The sequence below is a fragment of the Oryza brachyantha genome, chromosome 10, assembly GCF_000231095.2.
Source record: "Oryza brachyantha chromosome 10, ObraRS2, whole genome shotgun sequence".
In the NCBI taxonomy this organism is placed as follows: domain Eukaryota; kingdom Viridiplantae; phylum Streptophyta; class Magnoliopsida; order Poales; family Poaceae; genus Oryza; species Oryza brachyantha.
Genome location: NC_023172.2, coordinates 16,018,221 through 16,045,435, shown reverse-complemented (window position 1 = coordinate 16,045,435; position 27,215 = coordinate 16,018,221). Strand labels below are relative to the sequence as shown.

General features: G+C 41.3%; 5 protein-coding genes and 1 pseudogene across 7 annotated transcripts; 4 read left to right on the top strand and 2 right to left on the bottom strand.

The window, feature by feature from the left end:
* Nucleotides 1–2,058: 2,058 nt before the first annotated feature.
* LOC102707065 lies at nucleotides 2,059–3,438 on the top strand. The gene is made up of 2 exons (XM_006662572.2): nucleotides 2,059–2,658; nucleotides 2,778–3,438. The coding sequence occupies exons 1-2, from the start codon at nucleotides 2,096–2,098 to the stop codon at nucleotides 2,866–2,868; spliced, it is 654 nt and encodes a 217-aa protein (XP_006662635.1). The 5' UTR covers nucleotides 2,059–2,095; the 3' UTR covers nucleotides 2,869–3,438.
* A 3,127-nt stretch (nucleotides 3,439–6,565) lies between these two features.
* Nucleotides 6,566–8,494, top strand: LOC102706787 (inositol-tetrakisphosphate 1-kinase 5). The gene has a single exon (XM_006662571.3). The coding sequence runs from the start codon at nucleotides 6,740–6,742 to the stop codon at nucleotides 7,751–7,753; it is 1,014 nt and encodes a 337-aa protein (XP_006662634.1). The 5' UTR covers nucleotides 6,566–6,739; the 3' UTR covers nucleotides 7,754–8,494.
* A 2,369-nt stretch (nucleotides 8,495–10,863) lies between these two features.
* On the bottom strand, nucleotides 10,864–12,675 carry LOC102722615 (NADH dehydrogenase [ubiquinone] 1 beta subcomplex subunit 10-B-like). The gene is made up of 3 exons (XM_006662038.3): nucleotides 12,307–12,675; nucleotides 12,134–12,213; nucleotides 10,864–11,040 (listed from the first exon to the last, which is right to left on the bottom strand). Exons 1-2 carry the CDS (start codon nucleotides 12,590–12,592, stop codon nucleotides 12,182–12,184), a joined length of 318 nt encoding a protein of 105 aa, XP_006662101.1. The 5' UTR covers nucleotides 12,593–12,675; the 3' UTR covers nucleotides 10,864–11,040; nucleotides 12,134–12,181.
* Nucleotides 12,676–12,812: 137 nt separating this feature from the next.
* LOC102722334 (protein SAMBA) lies at nucleotides 12,813–13,801 on the top strand. 2 transcript variants are annotated; one of them, XM_015841607.2, is made up of 4 exons: nucleotides 12,813–12,971; nucleotides 13,056–13,166; nucleotides 13,349–13,356; nucleotides 13,388–13,801. In XM_015841607.2, exons 1-4 carry the CDS (start codon nucleotides 12,857–12,859, stop codon nucleotides 13,466–13,468), a joined length of 315 nt encoding a protein of 104 aa, XP_015697093.2. In that variant the 5' UTR covers nucleotides 12,813–12,856; the 3' UTR covers nucleotides 13,469–13,801. The 2 variants fall into 2 exon arrangements, with proteins under 2 accessions (XP_015697093.2, XP_040384381.1); XM_040528447.1 differs by lacking the exon at nucleotides 13,349–13,356 and having other exon boundaries at nucleotides 13,388–13,800.
* Nucleotides 13,802–16,499: 2,698 nt separating this feature from the next.
* LOC107305141 lies at nucleotides 16,500–17,684 on the bottom strand (annotated as a pseudogene).
* Nucleotides 17,685–18,569: 885 nt separating this feature from the next.
* LOC102706507 lies at nucleotides 18,570–26,679 on the top strand. Of its 2 annotated transcripts, none has more exons than XM_015842009.2 (17): nucleotides 18,570–18,919; nucleotides 19,025–19,190; nucleotides 19,458–19,766; nucleotides 19,845–19,934; nucleotides 20,322–20,765; nucleotides 20,861–20,968; nucleotides 21,061–21,191; nucleotides 21,271–21,403; nucleotides 21,476–21,839; nucleotides 21,980–22,467; nucleotides 22,583–22,762; nucleotides 22,847–23,005; nucleotides 23,372–23,446; nucleotides 23,676–23,820; nucleotides 23,940–24,133; nucleotides 24,856–25,068; nucleotides 25,860–26,679. In XM_015842009.2, exons 1-17 carry the CDS (start codon nucleotides 18,729–18,731, stop codon nucleotides 26,496–26,498), a joined length of 4,029 nt encoding a protein of 1,342 aa, XP_015697495.2. In that variant the 5' UTR covers nucleotides 18,570–18,728; the 3' UTR covers nucleotides 26,499–26,679. The 2 variants fall into 2 exon arrangements, with proteins under 2 accessions (XP_015697495.2, XP_040384268.1); XM_040528334.1 differs by having other exon boundaries at nucleotides 23,937–24,133.
* Nucleotides 26,680–27,215: the final 536 nt, after the last annotated feature.

Here is a 27,215-nt window from a genome sequence, read left to right as displayed (position 1 = left end):
ACCCTCACTATGCACATGATCTGCTCTGCTGTACGGCATACTCAGCTGCAGTACTGGCTGCTCAATGTCTCATCTATAAAGTTCTCAATGTTTATCCTCTCATCTCATTTCATTGTTATTTTATTCTTTTGAGACTTTGTTATTTTATTTTTATATACACAAGATTCGTTTTCTGTCCGACGTATCGCATAATTTAAATTTTTAATCTTAAATTTAGATTTGATTTTAGAGATATTTTATGATGCTTTATTTCTCAATTTTTCTATCACGAGAAACATATATAAAAGTTATATTTGTACATTGTTTTTTTATCATAAATACTTGTTTGGTTTGTTCCTAATATATCAAACACGCATATTGTATTATATGGTCATATATACGGACCTGCAGCCAGGTCGCTCCTGTACATTATTGTGCTGCATGTCTACACTGTGAGCCTAGCTTGTTCTATAGGCCCGACCCGTTTGTCTTGGTGCCATCCGTTTTCGTTCATGCCAGTTAGTGCTAATAATATACTCTTCATCTCAAATACTATTATTTTCTTTACAAGACAAAGACAAAAGAAAATGAAGAGATGGAATTAACTAGGAGACGAAGAGAGAAAAGAGCAGAAATGATTGTGATGATACACCATCACGTGGATGGTGATCGATTTGGATGGGGGTATAACGACTAGCTTGGTGCGCCGCAATTACAAGCGCCCTGGTCCGTCCGTTGAAACCGTGCATCCATCTAATTTCCTTGTCGCCTGCCCGACCTAATTATATACTTCTTCTGTCCTAAATATATGACATATTTAATTTTTTATATATATATTTAACTATCGTCTTATTTAAATATTTACATAATTATTAATTATTTTTATATCGGTTTATTTATTGTTAAATATATTTTTAGTATATATATAACTTTAGATATTTTTTAAAAAAATAAATAAAACGTATAGTCAAACATTTATAAAAAGCTCAACGGCGTCAAACATTTAAGTACGGATGAGGGAGTATATAATTTTTTCATTAAAAGGAAATGTGCAATATGATAGACTATGATCCGCTATCTTACCGTGCAAATGTTTTTTAAGAGTCGCATGTTTACCAAGTGAAATTTACAAACGGCATGGAAAAGGGAGAGGGAAAGTACATAGAAAAAATGTTTAATTTGTACGTTAAACCATGTAAGTCCACTCAGTGACGGATTTAGAGGTTAGATGAGTTAGAATAGAGCAATTTTACCATTCTTGAGTAGTTATCAAATTTTACGTAGAAAAGAGTGGTACCTACTCAAGGATGGAAAAAATACTCGTTAGAATAAATTAGATAGATTTCCATCTCCCCTTTATATTAATATTTGCCATAAAATTTTAATGAGTCTTATGAGAGCTCCAGTAACTTTAGCATGGGTAAGGGAGCTCGACCCAATGCCATCCTCATGCTAGACCTGTCCCAGTGTCCACTCTATATTAACATGTTTTGTTTATAAATATACGCATCAAAATTTGGTATAAACTTATAAGTTATAATGCGATTTCAGACAAGAGAACGATTTTTATGTATCTTTAAGATTAATCTATATATAGTTAAGGTAAATATTTTCAAAATTAATTGTAGTTAAAAGATGTAAAAGTTTGGTCTTTGTCTGACTAAAGCATTATGGAATAAGGATGAGTAGGAGTATTTAACTTTGTATTTTTATATAAAAATATTTACTAGAAAAATAGTAAAGTTTGCGCGAAACAAAGAAGGGTTTGAATTATTATTGGCAGAGTACAAGCAGGGAGGAGCAGAGTAGAGGGGAAAAATAGATTTGGCATGTACTCCCAGGACGAGGAGACGTTTTTGTTGGGTTGGTGATTGGATCATGGGAAAAATGAAACCAGCAGCGGAGGCGGAGGCAGCCGAAACCAAAACCGAGGGCCGCTTCGCCTTCACGCGTGCCGTGCTTCTGACGGAACGGTACGCCGACTGCGTCACGCCGTCAATCTCGCCGTCCCCTGCTTCCTCCTCCTCTTCCATCTATAAATAAACTACTCAAGCCCAAGACTCCTCTATTCCACTCCACTCCGACGAGAGAAGAGGAGAGAAGAGAAGAGACAGCCATGGCCAAGCTGAGCCGCTCCGCCTCCCTCTCCCCCCGACTCTGCCGCTCCTCCACCACCTTCACCTTCAGACCCTCGCCCTCGACGCACGCCGCGGCCTCTCCCCCAACCCAACGCCGCCTCCTCGTCCTCCGCCGCGCCACCTCTGACGCCGACCTCGCCAGATCCACAACAGCAACGACGTCGCCGCAGCTGCTCCGTGACATCCTGGAGGAGGACGTGGTGGACGGCTCCGGCCGCGGCAAGGGCAGCGACAGGTCCGGAGGCGGGAGCGGAGGCGGTGGCGGCGGCGGGCACATGATGGACATGGGGGAGTACTACCGGCGCGTGCTGAGGGTGGAGCCAGAGAACCCGCTGGTGCTGCGCAACTACGGCAGGTACCTGCAGGAGGTGGAGGGCGACCTGGGCGGCGCGGAGGAGTGCTACGCGCGGGCGCTGCTTGCCTGCCCCGACGACGGCGACCTGCTCAGCCTCTACGGCCAGGTGCTGTGGGAGGCGCGCCATGACAAGGACCGCGCCGCCGCCTACCTGGAGCGCGCCGTCCACGCCGCCCCTCATGACTGGTACTCCTCCCTCCTCTTCACTGCGCTAATTAATTATACAATAATAATTAAATTAACTAGCGTATAATAGTAGGTAGATTGGTGGTCGTGATTTTAATTAACTGTGCATAATTGATCAGCTATGTGCTGGGATCGTACGCGAGCTTCCTGTGGGACGCCGAGGAGGAGGAGGAGGAGGAAGAGCCGGCAGTGGCAGTGGCAGGTAGCTAAGGCCAAGATGAGATCGATCGAATTAAGGTGGCATCATATGTACAACCTGCAAGATCGACGGACTCCATCGATCGATAGATGTCCATGAATCCCCGTGATCGACTGACTGCCGCTGCTGAAACTCATGAATGAATTGGATGGAATCCCGTGGGCCGGCGCGCGACGCGAACGGACACTGCACGCAAACGCCGCTTGATCAATCAATGAATAATTATAATTAATTAAAGAGATACCCATATGCAGTGGAGGAGATGAGGATGAACCGAGATGAGACGACACACTCTCAAGGAGCGGAGTAGTACAATAATTCCTCCGCTCGGCTAATACTCCTATGTTGTAGTGGCCACTAAAATTGTGTATATTGTTGGGCTTCTTCGCTAGTTTTGTTTATTGTTTGTATGCATTTCGCATTGCCTCCTTGTGTTGGGCTTCGGAATAGACCTTTTTCCTTTCCTTTGGACAAAATTTGTTCATGGCTACCATGTGGATGTGAGTGCGTCGTTCGGCCCGCCTAACTACGTGATGATTAATTAATTAATCATATGGGCCGTGTCCCCTCTCGAATAAGCCAGCCAGCCCGATCCGACTTGGAAGCCCTGAAACTGGGCCAACACTGATGATGTACGGGGGCAAACTCAAAACTCTTTTTGGCCCAATCCACCGAAAATTAAGTGGCCACGCTACTTTTCCGAACTCTAGTCTTCTTCCTTCCATGGCCGCAATGCAGCAGCTCGCTTCCCTTCACTCCTGGATCTACGCTGGAAATGCTCTCCGAGCACTCTCATCTCCACCTTCACTCTCAGTGTATGCTATGCTAGTACAAGGTCAAGGTGAGATTGATGGGTTCCTTCCTAGCTAGAGATCTCCATGCCGTCATCGTGGAATTTCCCTAACACTGTCTAATGCATAGGATTCTTCTGCATGCTGAGCTTGCTTTCTGATTTTGCGACCAACCAAGTGGCGATCGATGGCCATGATTTGGTATGTTGTTCTTTATCTTAGGTCACTTGTTATGTTTTTCGATTGCTATGGACCAATTCCATCCTATCACCTAAAATATTATCATGTACATTTCTGAAATAAAAGCTCTCCTATTTATTTTTCCCACAAACAGATCGACTACTGACCCAGGGTTGTTTAATTTCAGGGGAAATTATGGATCACTGGTGGTGTTTTTCTGTTACGGTGAAAAAAAAATAAATCAGACTTGTCAAGCATATATACCACGTGTCCCTCCATCACGCATTTCAACGGCCAAAATCTCAATCTCAATCTCAATCTCATGGACCAGTTCCAGGTGCCATCACTGACTACGGTTGACTAGTAATCACCACTTCCGTCTTACTACCAACATTCTAGCTATTTAATCATCTCACTATCGTGTCATCTGCTGCACCTTTCTTCTTATTAAACAAAACCTTTTCATTAACTAATCTGCCACTTGCGTTTATTTGACATACATGTCTCTTCTTCTCCATGTTCCTTTGCGCTCAATTTCCAATGCGATGACATCTTCAACCTACGTCAAAATGGTGTTCTTAATCCTTTCTCTTTCCTTGTGTTAACATCGATCAATCCCGTCTCTCTGACCTCACCTCCATGTAGCTAGTATCGCTGCTGCTTACTACGTACCAGTAACTACTCTGCAGCGCCCGTAACAAGTGACCAAATGTAGTATCAAGTATCAACGGAAATTTGCCAAATTAAGGAGAAGCGCCAGTTTAAAGGTGCGAAAATGCTAACTTGCTAAGCTGAAAACTGACAGCCCAACGAGTTATATGAAGTGATCCCCACATGTAAAAAAGTATCAAAGTATCCTAAATATGAAAATAGACGCCCTTTCAACATTAAAAAAATAATCTATTTGTTAGTTCATGTTATTATTCCTACCATACCAGCCAGTTAGGTGATTGAAATATTCTTAAATATCAGCCAGTTAACCCTTTCCATTAGATCAGTATCTCAGCCCTTATCGTTTGACTTTTGTTCGAAAAAACAAAATAACATATTAACTTTTATGTACTTATTCTAGAAATAAAGACTAAAAAATATACTATGATAGAAAACCCCACAATCAACTCTAAATTTAGGTTTATTAATTTAAATTTTGGCTTATAACTATAAGTAGAAGAAAAAAAGATGAGGTACTCATCTTTCTTCACCCTTTAGCCTGCGTGACAAATTTATTCTTCCCCGATCTATTATATTAAAAATTAGAAAATCAGCTTATGGGCTAGAATTTTCATATCAACCAAAAATATAAAAAAAAGAATCTAACTATAAATAAAAATTCGTAATTAAAAAATAAAAGTAAAAGAGAGTCCATGTATAAACACAATTTTAGAAAAAAAAATCCAAAATTCAGACTAAAAATAAAAAATAATTAATATTGAGGAAGAGTATATATAGGAATACAATTTAGAAACATCTAAATTTTTGGTTGAAAAATAAGTATAGCAAGAGAAAGAGCCGGTGTATAGTATAATTATAATTTATAAAATACGGAGTAAAAAATAAACATTGTGCAGAAACTAGTTTAGGTAGGAGTACAGTTGATAAGTCAAGTAAAAAACACAAACTAAGAATAGAAAACAAGGTAAAGTAAACCGAGAGTCCACGTGAACAATATAATTTATAAAAATATGAAATTAAAATTTAAAATGTAAAATAACTAATAGCAAGATAAGAACCCATATATAAATACAAATTTGGAAACAATGAAATTTTCGTAAAAATGAAAAAAATAGATAGAACAGTGCATGTAGAAACAATTTACAAACATAAAAAATTGCATTAAGAATAACTAATATTAGGAGAAAGAGTCCATGTATAAATAATCTAGAAATATTATCTTAAATTTGGATTAAAAATAAATACTGTATAAAAAAGAGTTTAGGTAGGAGTACAACTTAGAAATATTTTAAATATGATTAAAAATAACTAATATTGAGATAACATTCCATATATTTAATTGTATTAAGTAAGGCTATCATAAAAATACCTCGTTAATCGTGCAAAGTAAATATAACTCAAAATTACCACGCTAATTGAAATTGTATAGAATCCACGCGCTAACCGAATAAAAAGATAGCTCGACCCTTCAATCCACATGAAAAAAAACTAACGAATGAGTTAGGCTATGTCCATGAAGTTGTACCACCGAGATTTTCTACCTAGATCGTAAACCATGACAAACAATAACGAAATAAAATATAAGAGACCTGTTAACAAGGAAGTTTTTATAAGGATAGATATCGTTTGATTTAAATCACGTTACAAGCTCTTACTAATAAATGATAGGATGAGATCCTTTCTAATGCAGAGATGAATGGTGATATGAATTTATTACCTCTCGCGACCGTTGGATTAAAATGGATGGATGAGATTTAGAGCTACAATATTTGCTACAATAATAGTCAATGTTTTAAAATTACTGTTACTTCAGTATTTCAATATTGTCCGGGCATTGAATTATTGTTTTGCTCACATAAACAGTAGAACCGGACTCATAAATAATAAAATATACCGCTGTCGATAGGTGGAATAATTCCATCAGAGACAATGAGGAGATGGCACCCAGAACTTAAAAAAATAAAGATATAGAGTAAAAGATAAACAAAAATAACATAACAAATCATTATTTTAGATTTGGGAAAGTATTGTAGTAGCGCACGGGGAAGGGGCAGCAAAAGCGAGAAGAGAAGAGAAGAGAGGATAGGCCTATAAAAGACAAAGCCATCTCCCACATTTATCTGTCTCACACTCACAAAGAAAAAAGGAAAAGGAAAACAAAAAAGAAGAAACAAATCGGTTGAGAGGAGGAGGTGGAGGAGAACCGCTTGATTCGATTCGATTCGAGGGAAGGGAATCGATGGCTGCCGCCGACGCCGACGCCGACGCCGGCGAGCGCTACGTCATCGGCTACGCCCTGGCGCCCAAGAAGCAGCAGAGCTTCATCCAGCCGTCGCTCCTGACGCGCGCCGCCGCTCGCGGCATCGACCTCGTCCCCGTCGACCCCGAACGCCCCCTCCCCGACCAGGGCCCCTTCCACCTCCTCATCCACAAGCTCTACGGCGACGACTGGCGCGCCCAGCTCCACGCCTTCTCCGCCGCCCACCCCTCCGTCCCCGTCGTCGACCCGCCCCACGCCATCGACCGCCTCCACAACCGCATCTCCATGCTCCAGGTCGTCTCCGAGCTCGACGTCCCGCCTCACGCCCACCACACCTTCGGCATCCCCTCCCAGGTCGTCGTCTACGACGCCGCCGCCCTCGCCGACTCCGGCCTCCTCGCCGCCCTCCGCTTCCCCCTCATCGCCAAGCCCCTCGTCGCCGACGGCAGCGCCAAGTCCCACAAGATGTCCCTCATCTACCACCGCGAGGGCCTCCGCAAGCTCCGCCCGCCACTCGTCCTCCAGGAGTTCGTCAACCACGGCGGCGTCATCTTCAAGGTCTACGTCGTCGGCGCCCACGTCACCTGTGTCAAGCGCCGCAGCCTCCCCGACGTCTCCAACGACGTCCTCGAAGACGCCTCCGCCGAGGGCTCCGTCTCCTTCTCCCAGGTCTCCAACCTCCCCACCGAGCGCACTGCCCAGGAGTACTACGACGACATGCGCCTCGAGGACGCCGTCGTGCCACCCACCGCCTTCATCAACCACATCGCCGCCGGCCTTCGCCGCGCGCTCGGCCTCCAGCTCTTCAACTTCGACATGATCCGGGACCTCCGCGCAGGGGACCGCTACCTCGTCATTGACATCAACTACTTCCCTGGCTATGCAAAGATGCCTGGATACGAGACTGTGCTCACCGATTTCTTCTGGGAGATGGTTCACAAGGAGGACACACCCCAGGCGGAGGAGGGCAGCAATCACGCCGTCGTCAAATGAGCCAGACGAATTTCGGATGCCAACATCACAAACCTGCAATGCCTGGGGCTGGTCGCACAAAATTTGATGACGGGAATAACGATCAAGCAATTAGGACTGGGTTTCACCGGTGGCATGCAGAGAACCTGCGGTGTAAATCCCTTCTCCTAACTCCTTTCATACTGGTTGTTTTAGGTATCCTTCTGTTCTTCGTAATTTGCTTCATCTAGTTTAGTTAGAGCAGCCAAGAGAGAAAATGAAGAACAAAGTTCTTAAGAAAATTTGCTCGGTGCACAAAACTTTTGTTTCTGAGTATTTTTGATGAATGGCGATCCCTTGTCATTTTTATTTTCTCTATGTGCCTACCAGAATGCTGGTAGTGACCTGAATTAGATGTTAGAAAAACTGCACTTAGTTCAAGTAATAACCTAGCTAAGTAGTGATAAATGGTTTAATTAATCTCATTGCATGATCAATCATTGGTCCCATCCTTTACTGGATATACTTAGTAGTGCTGCAATGATGAGACATATGTGAAACCCTTGGTTGATGCATACCATCTATCCTTATGTCATTTTAGTGCAGAAAAGATTCTTATTCTGTTTATGTCACCAGTTCTATTATCATCGTCATTGTTAAATCAGTGAATGATGTTTAATATGCTTTGGAAAAGAATGCTATGCACTACCTGGTTGAGTATCTGTTTATTAAATTGGCTGTTTCCGGCCTAATTGCTTTTGAGCATGTCCCCTCACTAATTTGCTGAATTTAGAGTGCTTCCATTGGTTGGAACTTTGCCCCAGCAAGTGCTGGGCAGTGATTACTGTGGCGCCAAAAGTGGCGTAGCGACAAGCTGTGCAGTGTCCAAGTCGCATAATGACAGGCTGCCCCTTTCTATTCCTTCATACTGTGAGATGTTTTAAGTTTAGCATATCTCCAGTTTGTTCTATCTTTGTTCTGTACTAATATTCAGCATTGGTTGATCACTTGATTGGCCTAGGTATAATTCCCTTTTGTGTTCAGGGCAAGCTGTATATTTATTGTTTTATACTTTTTTTTGTAGTGTAAGTCACACTGTGCGGTTCACATTTTATTGAAAGGGAAATGGTTGGATAGGATTGAGCAGTTATATTCTGCACTAATAATATGTTTCAATGGTCCTTTGATCCTCCTTGGTTTAAAAGGTGAAAAATATCGAATACCCACAGTTCCAGGAGTACACTTTCATTATTTTTTCTGACACTGAACTGTAATTGGTATCAGATAATATTAGAGGATCTGGACAGTTTTCTTTTCCAAATGATGTCTATAAATCTGGTTGATATTGTTATTTGAGCTTCTTGATGTTATTGTGTGCATGATTTGTTAATCTCAATTAAGTTAATTTGGTGGATTGCTATTGACAATGGTATTAGAAAATACGAGTACCTTTTCTATTGTCTACTTTCACTGGTTTTGTACCAAACATGATACGTCTACGCAGGATTGCATTGGAGGGTATTTTTATGTTAACATTTTGGGAGTTGAAAATTGTGAAAAACGGCACATTAACTGTAGATAGTAGTTAGGGGAAAGAAATATGGAAGTATTAATGCCTTTCCGTAAAGACGTTAAACCTTACAGCTTTACGATATCTCATGTTGTTACCTCATGCCTTATTTTCATGATTGATTAATCGAATTACCATGGAATAATGCTGCAAGTATTTTCTGTGTGCAGCATATGTAAGAGTTTCAGGTCTTGTGTTGGGGATACGATGTTTTACAGAAACTTACAATCCATGTCGTTGCCCATATTAGGATGCTCCATTGCTCCTCAGCTGATTCTTTACTTTAACACTTTCCATTTTCTCTTGTAGCATTGACGTAGAAGTTTAAACCACGATGCTAATGTTTCATGGTGGCTGATGTTTATCTTTTGTATGGTATATTACCCACTCTTCCATGCTAGATAATCCGTGAACTGTATATTTGTTTTTTTTTTTTGCCTTTGCTGCTGGGTATGTGCAGATATGCTTATTAATCCGTGAACTGTGGATGAATGTGCATCATCATCGTCGTCTCCTGTGCTGCTGGGTATCTGAAATGTGATTGTTTTGTTTTTTTTTTTTGGGTATGGACGGTCGTTATCCAAAGGAGCATCTCCCATGGAGAAAGTTGGGTTCGTTTTCTGTTTATCCAGGTCATAGATGCAAGTAGCAACTTGATAGCTTTTTCGCTGCATGATTCTTCTTGTTTTTGCTCCACTTTATGCATCCATTTTTTTTCTCTCGTATCAGATGCCTTCCTTTTTGCCCAAGTCTCGTGCATCTCTTGCACCATTTTTCCACGAAAGATTCACATTGCCATTTCTTCTTCAAAGGTTCAAATATCATACAAATGGTTATAAGACGTTCTAGAAAATGCAACTGGTATAGCAAGTTATATTGTTGTGGAATACCTTTTGCTGTGTTCTATGAGACGGAAATCGCAAACGATGTAGCAACCCAGAATGTCTGCCAGAGAGGAATACAGTGGGAGTTCGTTGCATTTTGTCTTGTAGAATCAACATCATCTGTGTAATGGATGGATTCAGACATTCAGTGAGGATCAACCGTGGGTGATCATTGGCATCGCCAGTGTGGACATATTACCTAAACAGCAACAAAAACAAGCTATCCCTTTCAAGTCACACGTTTATACGTGCCTAATACACAGGACAAGTTCACAGGCATTCCTGTTGTTTGCAATACACAATAATATGTATGTATTTCTTGGGAGAGGGTATGCATCCCTTGCGGTTTGGAGCCTATGTGCGAATCCATTCCTAAGTTGGTTAATTCTAGGATAGAGGGTTTTTTTGTTTTTGAGGAAAAACTGATGTAATTTTATACGGCGTACTCTATGGTGATATAGACATTTCCCATTTTAGTACCCAACATATGCAAATCTTATACGTATTCTCGAAAAATCACGCGACACTATTTTGTGGTAAATATCATCATCCAGGGATATAAGAAATGTCAAACCAGCTTCAAACAATCAATTAGGTGGCGTCAATAACCTGGTGAAAAAGATGAATGCACGTTCTACTGAGCTGGAAAGATAATAGACTCTAGACAGATTGGTATCCAGGTATAAGAAGAAGGCAGGTTAGTTCAAGCATGTATTTGCTCGGTTCTTATATAAAACGGGCAGGAAAATACAAGCACCAGACAGCAATGTTACTTCAACATCATCATTTATTAAAAGTCCATGAGCAACTAGATAGGCCAAATAAGAACTGCAGCAGAACCCAGTTACTCCTTTCAAATTTAACGGAATGATCACCTGCATAAGAAAAAAATGATCAATGTCATGATATATATCCAGCAGAATTTTAGTTCTACTTTTTCATTCAATTTTTAAGAGATCAGCATCAATGAAATAGTAGTGATCTGGTGTGCAGAGGTAGCAGAAGGTATCAAGTCAATAATCATCAATACAGTAGTACAAACAATTTACATGCAAGAGAAAGATGATAAACGCCCCCAAAAGCAGGACTTGTGCTGTGAAGTAACAGCTAACATAACTGTGCTACGGCAGTGGACGATCACACTCAGGAAATATAATTATTATGTATTTAAACAAAAGAGATTGGGATTCCAAAGTCATCACAAAATGTCTTATTACCATCAGCTATTATATATCATTTTTCCCTCTTGGCATGGGAATATTACATCAGATAAGAGTTGGAGATTATGTTTGCAGAAAATTTTTCCACACATTCTTTTATTCGATCTTACGAATCAAGCAAAGGTAAGGTCGAGAGATTGAGAGGGCTCTTCAAAAAAGAATGATAGCAGGATATCATGTCTCATGCTAGAGGATGCTTTCATGATTTTTTTGACTATTTGAACGTACTATGGAGTTTTTTAAGCCATTCGAACTCAGAGTGTCCTTAGGCATAAATATTAGGTAAGTAGTTAACAAGGGTAATGGCAAGTATACAATTGTTTCCAAGGAAAAAAAAGATTAGTGCCACCTTAACAAGTATCCCTTTTTGTTTCCTTTACCCATGTTTGCTATTAGGTATGCCCTGAGATCATAAATGATCCTTTTTCATGGCATGCTGAATTGTTCCTTAGAAGGAACCCCTACAACTACAAAAATTGGAAACAGTAGACGGCCTTCCTAAACGGAAATGCTTCTTCTATTCACGCAAAATCCCCAATCAGATAGAACAACAGGGTATGCCCAGCGGAAAATATAGAACAGGGTATTGCAGTTGCAGCCCTTAATATAGTGTGTGTGCTGAAATGCAAGCATCCTCTAATTGTTAGCATAAGTATTATGAAATGATAAACGGAGATATTAACAACAAATCATTTTAAGCTAAATAACACTGTGTGCTTCATCAGACAACGAAACGAAGTATGCTGACCTCTTCAGTCCAGGAAGAGAAGAAGAAGAAGCAGCAGCAGCAGGAATACTACTCGTCGGCCTCCACCTTCTTCTTGGGATCTGCGCAGCACCAACAATGCAATAGTATTCATCAATGAAGTAAAGAAAACGAAAGGAGAGGCAGCGAAATGGCAGAGTTGGGGATCATCTGACCGTGCAGCTCCGGCGGGCGCGCGTCCTTGCCCCAGCCGACGCCGCGGGTGGCCTCGAGGTACTGGTCGACGAGGTGGCGGCACTTCTGGTGGTGGTTGACGCCCTCGATGCGGTAGCACCAGCGGAGGCGGTCGCGGATGATCTTGGCGGTCTCGATCTGGATCCACTTCTCCCGCACCAGGTGCTCCCGGAACTCCAGCATCGCCACCGGGTCCCCGTACGGGTTCCTCGGGTCGAAGTCATCCGGCGGGCTCTCGTCGAACTCGACCTTCCCCTTCCGCACCATCTCCCGCCGCCGCCGCCGCCGCCGCCGCCGCCGCCGCCGAGCTCTCCTCCTCCGATTGGGTTGGGGATTTCTGATCGATACCCGCCGCTGCAATGTAACCGCAACCAAGGGGACACTAAATGGGCCGGCCCATCTCACAATAGCGGGCCGGCCCAGTAATATGGGCCCATTAATAAATTCCTCTGTCGTCCTCGTGTTCATCTCTTTCTGGATTCAAACACAACACAAAAGGGGAAAAAAGAGAACACGCGGCCTCTGATTCCGATGAGTTCTCCGGCGAGGTCGACCGTGTCGGCGGCCAGCGCGGGCGCGATCTCGGCCGCCGACGACGTCGCCGACTCCATCGACGCGCTCTACCGCAAGGATGAGGCCATGGCAGGTAAACCCCCCTCGCTCTCACGCTAGCCTAGTCTCCTCTTTCTCTTTTTGATTCTGAATCGGCTGTGGTTGCACTTCCCCGCAGAGCTCAAGTCGGAGGTGATGGAGGCGCTGCAGAAGGAGGTCAGGTCGCTCGATGACGATAGCTGGATGTTCGCAGCGCCCCGCTCCCGCATCAACCTTGTATCCATGTCTGGTAACAACCACGCTGCACACACTACAGCTCGCTCGCTCGCTCGCTCAGTTTAGTTGTGGTTTATGAACACAGCACAATTTAGTTTGTCTAATAGTAGTTAGTAGACATCTGATCTATGCCCTCGTTGAATTGGAGCTAGAGCTGTTTCGTGCTACGAATTGGAGGTGTTTCAGGCTCTTAAGAATTTTTTGTTTGCTCCCTGCTTTGCATATGTTTCTCAGGTGGTTGCCTACGCAAGAAGCAAGAAAAATTGGCTGACCTCGGTCAAGCGTCCAAGAAGACAAGGAACTTCTAGGTACTAGGTGTCTTCCAGTGAAGCCTCTGCTCTGCAGTAAAGTCTGAAATTCTGCATCTGTTTGAAGGGACTGTGACCTGGTGTCGATCCTTGCGATTGTCCCCTGCACTCAAATGTGGTAATCCTTTCATGCTATTGTTCAATGTAATAGACGAAAAAAAGTATTATTGAAACACTTGCACAGCATGTTCAGCTAGACTTAACGCTTAGTAACATACAGTTTTCCAGGCAAACTGTCTATGTGAATGAAGAATATAGGTAGATCGTTTTCCACTCAAAAGCAATTCATTTCACTGTGGAATTAAATTTAACTTACTGGGGTTTTGATATCTTGCTTTTATTCCACTTACTTATGAAGTACCAATGTTCTGAAGAAATAACCCTCAAGCTCCCAGTCACACACATTTCTCTGTTGTTTTTGTGCCATGTTGAACACGGTCCCACAGTGTTATTCGGGTTGGAGCAAGAAAAAGTCACTTGGGCAAATTATATAGATAATGGTATCTGTAGCTATATCATATTATCATGGCCACTTAAAGTACTAGGGGGAAAGATGTGATTAATTGGATAATAGTTTCTAGGTGTGCAAGATGGTAATGCTAAGTTATAATATTCTTCTGCGGACAATGAATGAAACTTTAGAAAAAGAGTTTATATGATGGTGCCTACAAAAGAACTTGATTTGCACCATTCCCTTGTTTTTCAGAGGTAATGTTTAGTGCCTGATAAGTAACGATATCGTTTGAAAAAAAAATGATGCTTCAACTTGAACCTGAAATTGACTTTGTGTGAATTTTATTGGCACCATGAGTAGACAATAACTACAAAATTGATTGATAATTTGCTACCATGTCACTATGTGTTCTATGTTTTTTCATGTATGAAAGCTTCTTGTTCCGCTACTTTAGATTTGATACGCGGTGACAGTAATTCATACTAAATAAAATTATGGTGTTTTATTTGTGGACCGGATAGGATGGGTTAGAGCCAACTCCTAGGATGTATTGGTTCTATTCTTTTGTTTTGGTAAAGAGATGCGTTGAACCTTATTTTTTATTTGGATGAAAAGATAGGATGTGATGGCGTGATCCTTTGACATGTTTGTATATATTGGAAAGAGGGATAGAGGTATAATGACTTGATGTGGTTATATTCCCATTGTGTTGGTGAGGTTACCTCAACAACGATAGTTTCAAATAAAGCAATAAGTTTGCTTCGTATTATTTAAAAAATAACTCAGTATAATTGTATTAATATTAATGCAGGTAATAGTTGAATTGCTCATGTCATTGTAAATAATAATAGACATAATAAATAAAATTGTATATGCCATTTCACCAAAAAATTAAATCAATACAATTAACCGAGTGACATCCAAATAGACATAAAAATCATATAATTAAAAGTTTCAAATAATAAATGAATTACTCGTGCCATTGCAAATAATAATAGACAAATAATAAACGGAATCGTGTACGTCATTTCACAAAAAATAGATCAATTCAAATAACCATGTGTCGTGGATAAAGTGGGATGAATCTGTCCATCTTTTTTGTGGATCATTTCATCTCGGATATACTGGATACAGGGAATATACTACTCTACATGTGTCCAAACCATCTCATCTACGAATCAAATACTCATAAAAACAGGATGTGATCCAACCCACCAAAACCTTGTATAAGTCACGCATATGAAATGTACATCATATTTCCTAGTTTGTTGTGCTTTGTAATCTGGAAAGCTTTTCTCTTCAATGGTTTATTGTCCCTCTCATTTTTTTCTCAATTTGGTTTTCTGTGTGTTTTTTTTCTGTGTTTGTGGCAAGGTTGACTGTGAGTACTATACATATTTAATACAGAGAGGTGGTTTTTTATGAACCCTGGAAGGGAAATTTTTGTTTACTCAAGTGATTACACAGTTATACTCCAGTTGTTTGTGTGTTTAATTCCTTCGTCGGTGGAGAGTACGTTGGAATCTCTATTGCCGTGAAATAAGAGACACGTGGGTGTGATTATTTGCCTTACTTAGGGAAAAGACAAATAACATATTTATAAATAAAAAATAATTCATGAATAAAAAAATTATATACGTGTTATTAGCGATCTAAAAGATTAAAAAATAATCTATGATAAAAAAATCCCAAAGTCTGCTTTAAAATAAAAGTTAAAAATTTAAATTTTAACTTATAAATATAAACAGAAAATAAGTGAAAAAATAAAGCTCGTGTCTATTAGCCTACAGTTATACAGGCACTATGGTGTGGTGCCCGTGCTCGCCGACACCGACGAAACCATTTAGAGCAAGTTCAATAGGATAGCCAACTACTAGCTCTAATTTATCTATAATTAATCTAATAGCCAATTCATACAATAGTAACCTACAATACATCACTACATGGTCCCATATGTCATACACACATTTTGTTTTGAAGCCCGTGTGCAACTGGCTATAAAATTAGTAGTTCACATCTTTTCTCTCTCTCCTTTTAACTCACTAAAATATGCTTATAACCTGCTATTGTACCTGCTCTTTTAGATCTCTCATTTGTTTTGTTAGAGGAAACTGTAGCTATGCCATGTGTCGAGCAGGAGGCCGCATGATCCATGGACTCCGGCCTGCTGTCTTGTGTGATATGTTTTTCTGGAAGTCCTTCATTGCAAGCCAGGACTGATGTTTATAAAGCTTGGATTTCGTTAAAAACACGTTTCTGTGATGGCTGATTTACAAATGATGAAGAGAAGGGTGCCACTTGTGCTGTTTGCTGTTCCTGTTAGTATAGTAGTGGTACAGTGGTGAAAGCAAAGGCAAGTGCTATACTATAGTAGGCACCCTGTGATGAAGCAGTCACAGGAAGCAAGCTCAAGCTGCAGGATGACAGCAGGCGGGCGGCCCTAGCTAACGAGCTAGCCGTGCCCACCAGCTGGAACCAGCACATCGCCGGAGGCGCCATTCTCCACACACACTGGAACTGGATGCGCAAATGTCTACAGGTCCAGGGCACGCTTTCTTTCTGTCTGTCCTCCGTTTTTATCGGTTCACCTGCTCGCTCCACTGCAATTCTGCAAGGTTGATGCTGATGCAGATGCAAATACAGTATCAAAAAAAAAAAACCGATGGGACTATACTACAGGAGGGGGAGGAGTGAATGGGTTAATGGATAATGGCGTAATTAAAGTAGAGCTGGACCAGTCCATCTGGCTCTGATCACCAAAAGTGGCAGTCACAAGCAAGGAAATAATACTGCATCTACTATATTAGCAGCAGCATAAGAACACAGTAAAACCAAAACCAAAAGAGGATAGGAGTATGAACATTTTGTTAATAATCCAATTCTCAAGGCCAAGGCAAGAAGAAGATGGAACATTTTGTTAATATTCTTGAACCAGTAGCGCCATACCAACTAGAGCAAACTAATCTACTGCTTGGTGCCGTTGGAGAGGCGTCCATGGACGATGGACGAATGATCCCAAGAAACAAACAGCGGGAGGGGAGGAGGAAGATGAGAAAAAGACGATGAGACGCTCCAACTGTTGGCACCACCTTCTTCCAACGGCTACCTGCGGTGACGTCACATCCACCGGCGTTAGCCGCCGTCACCGCCGCGCCATCCCCAGCCTCCGCCCGCGGGCCAGCCTTGCCTCCTGCTTTAGCCGCCGGTGGACGCCGCCGTTGCGCCCCACAGACGCCGTCGCTTCCGCCGCTGCAGTAACAGAGCACCGCTTGATGAGATGAGAAGCAATGACCAGCCAGGCATGCAGGCGCATCTGGATCAACCCATGCGAACAATCAATCACCTGTGGCCTCGAGGGCGCGAGCGGCGGCGGCGGCGGCCAGCACCGGCGAATCTGCACGCAGGCGCAACACAACGGCAAAGCATAGCGTTAGGCGCATGCATCACATGGGAGGAGCTAAGACAGCAAGGCTGTTACCGGTGGCGAGGGAGGAGGAGACCGAGGGGTCGTGGGAGAGGAGGAAGAGGACGAGGAAGCAGAGGAGCGTGAGGACGGGGATGAGGTGGATGGACTTGTCCGGCGCCGCCCTCGCCTTCTTCCCGGCCTTCTCGTCCGCCTCCGCGGCACCGTCGAGGAGGCGGGGCCTGCCGCCAGGCGATCCAACGGAGAGGCGCTGCATTGCGTGGCGGCGGCGGCGGCGGCGGTGTTGTGTGCGCCAATGCGGCCTAATTAGGAGGAGAGGAGAGGAGAGGAGAGGAGGATGGGGGAAGTGCATAGATCGATTTGCCCTTGGCCCAGACAGGTGGGGTCCCTTTTACATTTGCACCAGGGGACCAATTTATTTATTTTTAGAAGGAAAAAAAGAATGATACTACTGTATATTAGTACTAGTAAATGAGGAATTGACAGCATGACTTCCCCGTTTTGTAGTGTACGAGCCCAAGTGTAATTTCCTGGTTTTATTGTTGCTTTGTTACAGCTGCAGCATGTATCATGTATGCACTGGACAGCTTGATTATTGATGTACAGCCGTACTAGTACCAGGTTACTACCATTCTACCAGCCTGTTTGTTTCCATTCTCATCTGGCATTTGTAATACTACTTTATCAATGGTCTTTTACTCATTTGGCTTTTGTAACTGTCACATTTTTGGTATTGTACAAATTTACTTAAACATCCTTAAAACATAGTGTCCAACCATTAAAACCTTTGGCCAGATCAAATTAAATCCTCCTCTAGTCTAGTCGTGGTGCACGTAAGCCTCCGTTCCAGCCCAAGCAGTTAAGTTGATTAATGGAATATACAATGGATTACTGACAAATGATCAATTAAGTATTAATTATCATGATGTTTTTAAAATAAATTTTATTAAAATTTTAAAAATTATTTTGTTAAAAATCATACCATTTAGCATGTTTAGGAGTGGAAGGTTATAGGTGGACTTATTATCAAATGAATTTGAGCTAAACAGCCTTTTAAAATCCATGACTTTCAAAAAGCCCATAAATGACAGCCGCATGTCTTGTCCATACGCAAGATGGGCCGTAACATAGGCCCATCCAAAGAAAGCCTACCCAAATGCGACGCTACTCCGTTTTCCCCATCAAATACACGTAAAGCAGAAGTACGCTTCCTGGCCGTCTCGTCTCGTCTCGTCTTCTCCCGCTCCGTTACCGGAGAAACCTCGCGACGTCTCTCGTCTCGCACCCGTCCTCGACCAACGCACGCAGCAAGAGAGAGGCTCACCTCGAAGCAGCTGCACCGTCCTCCACTCCAGTCTCCAGCGAAGCTTCCTCGCCGCCACCTCCGACATGGAGATGGCGGCGGCCTCCGACGAAACCCTAGCCGCCATCTTCGCCCAGCTCAAGCCCCACACCGTCACCCTCCTCGACCTCATCCGCAGCCGCACCCCCGCCTCCAAGTCCGCCGCCGCTTCCTCCCTCCGCGCCATGGCCTCCTTCCTCCGCTCCGCCCCCACACCGGCCTTGCAGCTCTGCTTCGAGTACCCACTCCTCTCTCTCCCTCCTCCGCCCAAGTGTTTGTGTGCCGCTCCTGTTTTTTTGGCTGTACTAATGTAGGGCTTGTTCGGTGCTGTCTGCTTGGCTAGTTACACCGTGTTTCCATTGCTCCTGCTCCTGGATGCCGCAGTGCAATGCAGGAAGGAAGCCAATGCAGCAGCAGGGGAGCTCGACATCTCTGATTCCATTGCCGAAGGTGGTCTTGCGTGCCTAGAGGTGCTCCTTACCAAGTGCTGCCTCACCTCGGTCAATCAGGTGCTTCATTTTGCACTGCTACCGCATGCCTGATAATTCTCTAATTTACTAGTACTATTATATGATCTCCAACTAGAGTCTACAAATTAGCTGCATTAGTAAGATCTTTGAACAACCGAGAACATTATGGAACCGAATTTTCCTATATGCCGTAACACATGACAGGCACAACACCTGGAATTCTGGATTCTAATTCTCTCTGCTGCCGAATCCACAGTGTCACTTACATATTTGACATGAGTCTCTCTTGTTTGCTTCACCTACTAGATGGTTGCATTGCTAAAAAAATTAACTTTCGGGGCAATGCTTTCACCTTCTGAGGCTTCAGAGGAATTCCGCCAAGGCATCATAAGGTGCTTCAGAGCCATGATTCTGCAGCTATATCCATGCTTGGACCCCTCCTGTTCGTGCAAACAAGCAACTGCCTTGCCTACAGCACTATCTATTGCAAGCTTGGAAGTTGGCTCCATGGTTAGTCCAAAGTACTCAACACGGCCAGAAGAGTGCTTGCTTGCATTTCTCCAGTCCCAAAATGCTTCAGCTGCTGTGGGGCACTGGCTTTCACTACTTCTCCAGGTACATCACTCGTTTATTTCCTCTTCTGATTGAATTATATTTTCTTTTCTTTATTGATATGACACGTTTCACTTTCAGTCATCAGAACTTGAGGCATCGAGGGGTCACCGTGGCAGTGCAGATGTTAGAAAGGAATCACTGATTACACTGCGTATTCTTATTGCCAAGGTGAGAAGTTATTTGCAAGCAGCACATTGGTGGGCCACTAGCCGAGACACTTGTGATGTTCAGGAAATGCTAAATCATAGTGTCAATTGTCACTATGAAGAGATGATTGTTCGAAAAAAAAGAGAATAAAATACATTGAACTTGATGTTAGGTACACCGCACATCAACTTTCAGAGATGATAAATAGCCAGTTTCCTCTGTTTCATAGTAAGAATCAGCCTCAATGTCTTGCTAAGTCCATTGTTTATATTTATTGAAGGCATGATACCTCTGCATAAAAGCGTGTTACAGTGGTTTTAACTTCCTGTTGGGCATGAATCCTCCTGAGGGTATTATTTTATTTTCCCTTTGTACATACAATTCAGTAAACTTACTCTTCTTGTTTAGGTAGGTTCTGCTGATGCACTTGCCTTTTTCCTTCCTGGACTTGTCAGTCGTCTTGGAAGGGTTCTTTACACATCTAAGAATATGATAAGTGGTGCTGCTGGAAGTGCTTTGAGCATCGAACAAGCTGTTCTTGGGTTGACTGAGGCCTTGACGGTAGTCTTAAATGACAAGGAAAATTTGAGTGGACTTGATATTTCCAGTGATGAGAATGTTGTTCACTGTTCTGATGCCAATAGTTCTAGTGAACATGTATTGCAAATGCTTCGCCAATTACCAGCCAAAAAATCTGAGCAGATAGGCAGTTGTGAAGCTACAGAAGATTTGACTGCTGATGGCAGTAAAACCTCTGCTGATAGAAGAGAACTGCATGTTAAACGGACAAAAAAATGGCTTGAGGAAACAGCTAATAATGTTGATAAATTACTCTCTGCGACATTTCCACATGTATGCCAGTATTTTTCTTCTCTATTATTTTTAATTAGTGTGTCAGTGGTTAATGTTGGACCATCAAAATTGAATATTAGAGCATTTTTTTGTAGCTTTCTGTTCATTCATCTGAGAAAGTAAGGAGGTCGGCGGTTAATGGTATAAGAGGGCTTTTGTTTAGCTGCAGTTATACATTAAGGAAAAGCAAAATGTTGCTTGTGGTAAGTATGCATATGATATTTTATCACTTGTTGAATTGTTGTATCTAGAGTTATGCTATATATATTTTTTAACTTCTCAAAGATGATTGCAGGAATGCTTATGTGTTCTGGCATGTGATGATGCAGCAGCTGTGTCTGAGGCTGCACAAGAATCTCTTGATTACCTTTTCATGCAGGGCCAGAGAATTCTAACAGAAGATGATGTTTCTGATATTTTTATCAGGTTCATACTATTTTATTCTCTATTAGCAACACAAGTGATAGTTGGGGTAAAGTTCTCAACCATTTGACATGTAAAACAGGTTTGTTGAAAAGTTACCACAAATGGTACTTGGTAGTGAGGAGACCCTTGCTATTTCGCATGCTAGAAGGCTGCTAGCACTAACTTATTATGCAGGCCCCCAGTTTTTGGCAAATTATCTTCACGGTTCTCCTGTAAGTTATTTGCATTCCTTTTGTTGGATCACTGTTTTTTTTCCTTTTAACTTGATTCTTTTCCACTGCCAGGTTGTGGCTGCTCGTTTATTTGACTGTTTGGGTTTATGTATCAGTCAAAGTTCACAATTTTCTGGTTCTATGGACAAACTAATTGTATCAAAACCACTGTCTGTTGGATATCTATTTTCAGTTGGTGAGTTAAAGAGCGGTGCCTACCCTAAAGATGAAAACTATGGTTTTCAGCATGTCATGACTGCATCAACAACCAGCAAAATATCTGTTATCCAAGATAATGGTTTGCCAAATACAACACACAGTTCAGTTGATTACGATTTGCCCCATGTGCCTCCATGGTTTGTTCATGTGAATAGTCAGAAGCTTTACTTTGCTCTTGCTGGAATTGTTAGGCTTGTTGGTTTATCGGCAGTTTCAGGTACTTTCTCATCTATGTTGTATGCCTGTCAACATTATCATTTAGGGTCAATTCCATTCTTTCATTTTTATCCAGTTGTGCAATTTATGGTACTTAAAATCTTGTGCTAAACATATTTTGGTTGCTTTTGATGATACTAGGGGAAGAAACCGATGCTTCATTGTCTGTCTTTGTTGATATCCTACTTGATCAGTTCAGGAGGTTGAGCACTGAACTGCGGGACAGTGGGCAGAGGTGGTACATGAAAAGTGATGCTGGGCAAATGCTGCGCCAGGCAAGCTCTGCTGTTTGCATGCTCAATGAGCTCATATATGGTCTATCTGATCGGTCCCTTGGCATATGTTTACAAATATTCAACAAGAGCTCAGCACAGGCTATAGGAGCACCTGGTCAAAATGGTCAGCTAACTGCTGTGGGCCAACGTAGTGGAGGTACTAACAGAAATGTTTGGAAGATAAGCGAGCGAATGGGTGTGAAAGAGCACACTATTCATTGCATAGGAAGTATTCTGCATGAATATATGGCTCCAGAAATTTGGGATCTTCCAACAGAATCGGACTCCGAGCTATCCCAAACAGAATTCAATATTCCCTTGCACTTCTTTCGTGATACTGCTGCATTGCACCAAGTAATTATGCACTTTACAATTTACCAGTCGGGTCTTTCAAAAGTTCTCCTTTTGCTTGTTCTGTTTTGGACTATGTCTTGTTTGCTCAAGGTCAATTTTTGGTCTTCTTTATCAGGTAATGATTGAAGGAATTGGAGTATTTGGTGTTGTGCTTGGCCAAGATTTTGCAAGCAGTGGTTTTATGCACTCTTCACTGTATCTTCTGCTCCGGAAACTTATCAGCTCAAGTGTACAGATAAGAATTGCTTCAGATACTGTCTTAAGAGCACTCGCTACCGCTGGAGGTTACTGTTCGGTAATTGATGGTCTTATCTCTTTCCAAAAAATGTCCTTATCTTCGTGGACTTTGCATTTATGTTTTTTCTTCCTCTCTGTACAGGTTGGTCAATTTGTTGTGGCAAATGCAGACTACATTGTTGACTCTCTTTGCAGACAGTTGCGTCATTTGGATCTTAATCCCCATGTCCCCGATATTCTTGCTTCTATGCTGTGTTATATTGGTGCTTCTCATGACATTTTACCATTCCTGGAAGAACCGGTATGATTTGGGTGGCTATGAATCTCAGAATCAAAATATCCATTTAATACTTTTTTGCCTTCTGGTAAATTAAGTTGTGCTTCTGTAGTATTCTTGTAAGAGAAGTTCCAGTGAAACATCTGTTGTTTCTAATTGCTGAAGTATTCAAATTGCTTGCCCTTTATTTGCTCTGGAAAGTGGAAACAGTTCTATTTTGTCAGAGTTACTTGTTTTTTTTTAAAATGCTAATAGGATGTAATACTGTATGGGGTTGTAAGGGGCAATTGTTATCATTCTTTAATCTGAACAATTTGTTTTATGTCCATTTGCACTTGAAGAAAGTGACATCTTTGTAATTTTCATTTCAAATCATTTTTATTATTACAGATGCGTGCAGTTTCTTCAGAGCTGGAGGTTCTCGGTAGGCTTGATCACCCACATTTAACCGTTTCATTTCTGAAGGTATTATGATATACCAAGTTTTGATAATGTTTGGCACCTGTTTATGTTCTACTCTTTAGGGTATTTAAATTTCTCGCTGTTCTGATGATTTAACTCTCATTCCTTAGATTGCTAAATTTGATCTTTCACGTTAATGATAAATTTTTAGGGGTTTATTTTTGTGTGTGCTTTACTTAAATTTTAAATCTAACAGAGCAAATTTTTTGCTTTCTTTTTTGGGTTTCTCTAGGCTGTTTCTGAGGTTGCTAAGGCATCACGACATGAATCTGTTAGTTTGCCAGATGTGGTGGAGTCATTCTTCTTAAAGGTTAAAACCGAAGGTCAAGCAATACAAAATTTGATAGAGAAGAGAAGGGATACCTCTGCAATTTCTGGTAATAGCTTGATGAATTTAAGCGATATAATAATTACGGAACATGCATCTCCTATTCTCCTTACCCTATCTTTATTCGGGTAGTCCTTATCTCATACCGTATCTTTGTTATTGCAGCAGAAAGAATGAATGTTGATGCTCAGCCTGATTTTCTGGGATTAGAATATTGGGAGGATTTACTTTGCAAGCTAAATGAGATGAGAAGATACAGGAGAATAGTAGGATCTCTTGTTGGCTCTTGTGTAGTAGCTTCCACTCCCCTTCTGTCTTCAACAAAAGAAGCAGCTTGTCTTGTTGCCCTTGACATTGTAGAGGTATTTTCCCCTGCTAATTTAGATAAAGTTTTTGTTCCATCTCGTAGGTCATTCTACTTGCAATGCCAATATAATTATCTTACTACTGGACCATGTGTTACTCCTACAACTTTGTTTGACAATAGTTTTGGCCATCTTTTCATATGTGGTTCAAAAAAATTGATATGATAACTTGAGCTATCTCTCATTCTTCATCTCAAGAAATGTCAAGGTCAACAGTATTCAACCAGGAAGCAGATTTCTTCTGATGTGGGATGTGGGGGGGGGGGGGGGCAAGTGTTTGATTTGCTACTCATTTTCATCCTTACCAAATTTGGGCAAGGTGACAATCCAAACATGTCAAATGACCTGCCATACCAAAATTTGGTGATTCTAGAAAGTTTCCCACCTAACTCAACACCAGAATTTGTTAAGGCTTCAAACCAAACATATTGCCACATACCTCTACCTTAAAAAAATTGGCAATGCCACATTCTTGCATTGCCAAAATTTGGTAAGGTTGATTTTGTCATCAAACAAAACATGCTCATACCCCTTGGATGTCCATTTCTGTTGTCATTTACCAGTAAATAAAAGGAAAAATGTATTGCTGCATTTGTGTTAGTGCTGTAACGCTAATTATAATGAATGATTGCATAACATAGGTACTTCTAATTGCAATGAAGTTCTTTAGGAGCCTATGATAGATGAAGTCACGCTAAAATATTTTTTCCTGTGTCCAGAATGCAATTATATCTATATCCAAGGTTGAGGAAGCCTACAAGTGTGAAAGTCGATGCAAAGCGGTTATTGAGGAGACAATTCAGTTATTATCTGTGGATGAACTTCATGATGATATGGATGCTACAGAGGATGTTGATGAGAATAGACTACTCCCAGCTGTGAACAAGCTATGGCCATACTTGGTTATCTGTCTTAGGAATAAAATCTCAGTGGTACAGTTTCTTGCATTTTGTTGATCATTACTTTGTAACAAAAATTTTGTTAGCTTTCTTTCCCCTTTGCTTTATTTAATCATGCTTATCCACAACATTTATTCTTTTAACCTCCACTGCATCGTTCATTAGTGTCGGTGTTTCATACTTTCAAGTCCCACTTGCACAAAATGATCATTGAGGGCTCTTGATCCCTAAGAGCATCTGAAGCCATGACATGATAGTAATAGAAAACACAACTTTTGCCTTTTCCTTTTTACAAAAGGAAACCATAAACTGAATCATAGATTCTTTTGACCATAATCAAACATTGGACTTTGGAAGTTGTGTTGCCTGTATCATAAATTTTTTTAAGTTCATATTTTCTTTTCACTGTTTTAAGTTCATAATTTTCTTTTCTTTTCCTTATCTATTTCTGAACCCAGGTACTTTTGTGTGATCAAACTCAAATACTTTACCAATACTTATTTATATTATCCTGTGACATCTTACTAGTTATTTTAGGCCCTGTCCTCATCCAGTTACTTCACCTCTTAAATTGACACCTGGGCTTTTTTCAATCCTGTTTGATGACTTGCCATGTTGGGTTGATCCATAATCCATTGCATCATATGTTTGAATCTCTGTGAGATATAAGTTTGCATACAAGTTCAGGAAGTAAACAGATTACAACTATATTCAGCATTTGCTTTTCTTTTACTTTATGTGCATGCTTTTGATCTATTTTTGTTGCATTATTGGTTCCTTCTCTATGCTATCTGTTCTATCTAAAATTATTGTGGTTTTTGCAGTCTGTTGTCAGAAAATGCACCGAGGTATTAAGTAAAGTCATTCAGATATCTGGAGGTGATTTTTTTGTACGACGGTTTCATAAGGATGGATCTGTTGTTTGGAGGTTGCTCACCCTGTCTCCATTTCAACGGAAAAGAATGGCACTGATGGATGAGAAAGCTATTATTTTACCATATAGGAATACGTCACTTACATCCGAGGAGCCTATGGCTGAGATATCCAGCCAAAAGATTCAGATTGCAGTCTTGGGCATGGTTGCTGAAATATCTTCCAACAAAAGAAGTGCTATTGCTCTTGGAAGTGTATTAAAGAAGGTTTGTGGACTTGTGGTAGGTATTGCCTATAGTGGTCTGATTGGCCTGCGAGAAGCTGCTATAAGCGCATTGAAGGGACTTGCCTGTATTGATTCTGACCTCATCTGGCTTCTTTTGGCCGATGTGTATTATTCATTGAACCAAGTGGATATACCTTTGCCCCCTAAACAAGATCTAAGGGAGCTGTCTGACCTTTTGCCCCCTCCAATCTCATCAAGAGAGTATCTCTTTGTGTTGTACGGAGGTGAGGGTGTTAGATGTGATGTCGATCCTTCATCTGTACACGAGGTATTCAAAAGTATGCAGGATATGGTCCTAACATGAGATCTGGTAAACCGCAAAGCTCAGTCGTGTTATGGTTAATTGTTCATTTCTTTATTTTAGAGTACCGCTATGTCTTTCAGGTTTGTTGAATTTGCCTCCCTGACTCCCTGTTGTCAGCTTGGTACCTTGCTGAGGTACTTGTGTCATGCTGAGGTCAAAATGTTACTCCCTCCGTCCCAAAATAAACCAATTTTTTACTTTTTACATTCAATTTTTGACTTTTCGTCATTTTTAAAAAAATTTTGCGATTGATATTTTTGTTTTTATTAGATGATAATCATGAATAGTACTTTACGTGCACTAATTTTTTTCTAATTTCTTGAAAATTTTTCAAATAAGACGGATGGTCAAACGTTAGACACGGAAACCAAAGAATTCATTTTTTTTTTTTTTGGATAGAGGGAGTATCTCGGTACTGTCAAAGGGCAAGTCCATTTTTTTTCTATACACCTCTGGTCTACCATGCAAATTACTAATATCTAGCAAATGACAAAAAATAAATACCTACATCAAGATTCTAATGGTAAAGGTTAATGTTTGCGGTGAATTGCATGTATTGTGGAAACTGTTGGGGGCGTGTTTAAGCTGAATCTTAGAGTCATATATTCCTGTTCTTCGTCACCCTCATCTTTTGGCTTTGGCTTTTCCTTATGCTTATAAGCCAAATCTAAACCCTAAATTAGGAGTTAATTTTGAGGTTATTATAGTTTATTTTTT

Bases quoted from the DNA above. Each gene is read 5' to 3' on its own strand.
- LOC102707065 (XM_006662572.2), top strand. From the start codon at position 2,096: ATGGCCAAGCTGAGCCGCTCCGCCTCCCTCTCCCCCCGACTCTGCCGC. The intron at 2,659-2,777 runs GTACTCCTCCCT...ATAATTGATCAG, and splicing joins CACGCCGCCCCTCATGACTG to CTATGTGCTGGGATCGTACG.
- LOC102706787 (XM_006662571.3), top strand. From the start codon at position 6,740: ATGGCTGCCGCCGACGCCGACGCCGACGCCGGCGAGCGCTACGTCATC.
- LOC102722615 (XM_006662038.3), bottom strand. From the start codon at position 12,592: ATGGTGCGGAAGGGGAAGGTCGAGTTCGACGAGAGCCCGCCGGATGAC. The intron at 12,214-12,306 runs GTCAGATGATCC...GGTGCTGCGCAG, and splicing joins GCGCCCGCCGGAGCTGCACG to ATCCCAAGAAGAAGGTGGAG.
- LOC102722334 (XM_015841607.2), top strand. From the start codon at position 12,857: ATGAGTTCTCCGGCGAGGTCGACCGTGTCGGCGGCCAGCGCGGGCGCG. The intron at 12,972-13,055 runs GTAAACCCCCCT...ACTTCCCCGCAG, and splicing joins CAAGGATGAGGCCATGGCAG to AGCTCAAGTCGGAGGTGATG.
- LOC102706507 (XM_040528334.1), top strand. From the start codon at position 18,729: ATGGAGATGGCGGCGGCCTCCGACGAAACCCTAGCCGCCATCTTCGCC. The intron at 20,766-20,860 runs GTATGCCAGTAT...ATTTTTTTGTAG, and splicing joins TCTCTGCGACATTTCCACAT to CTTTCTGTTCATTCATCTGA. The intron at 23,006-23,371 runs GTATGATTTGGG...TTATTATTACAG, and splicing joins TACCATTCCTGGAAGAACCG to ATGCGTGCAGTTTCTTCAGA.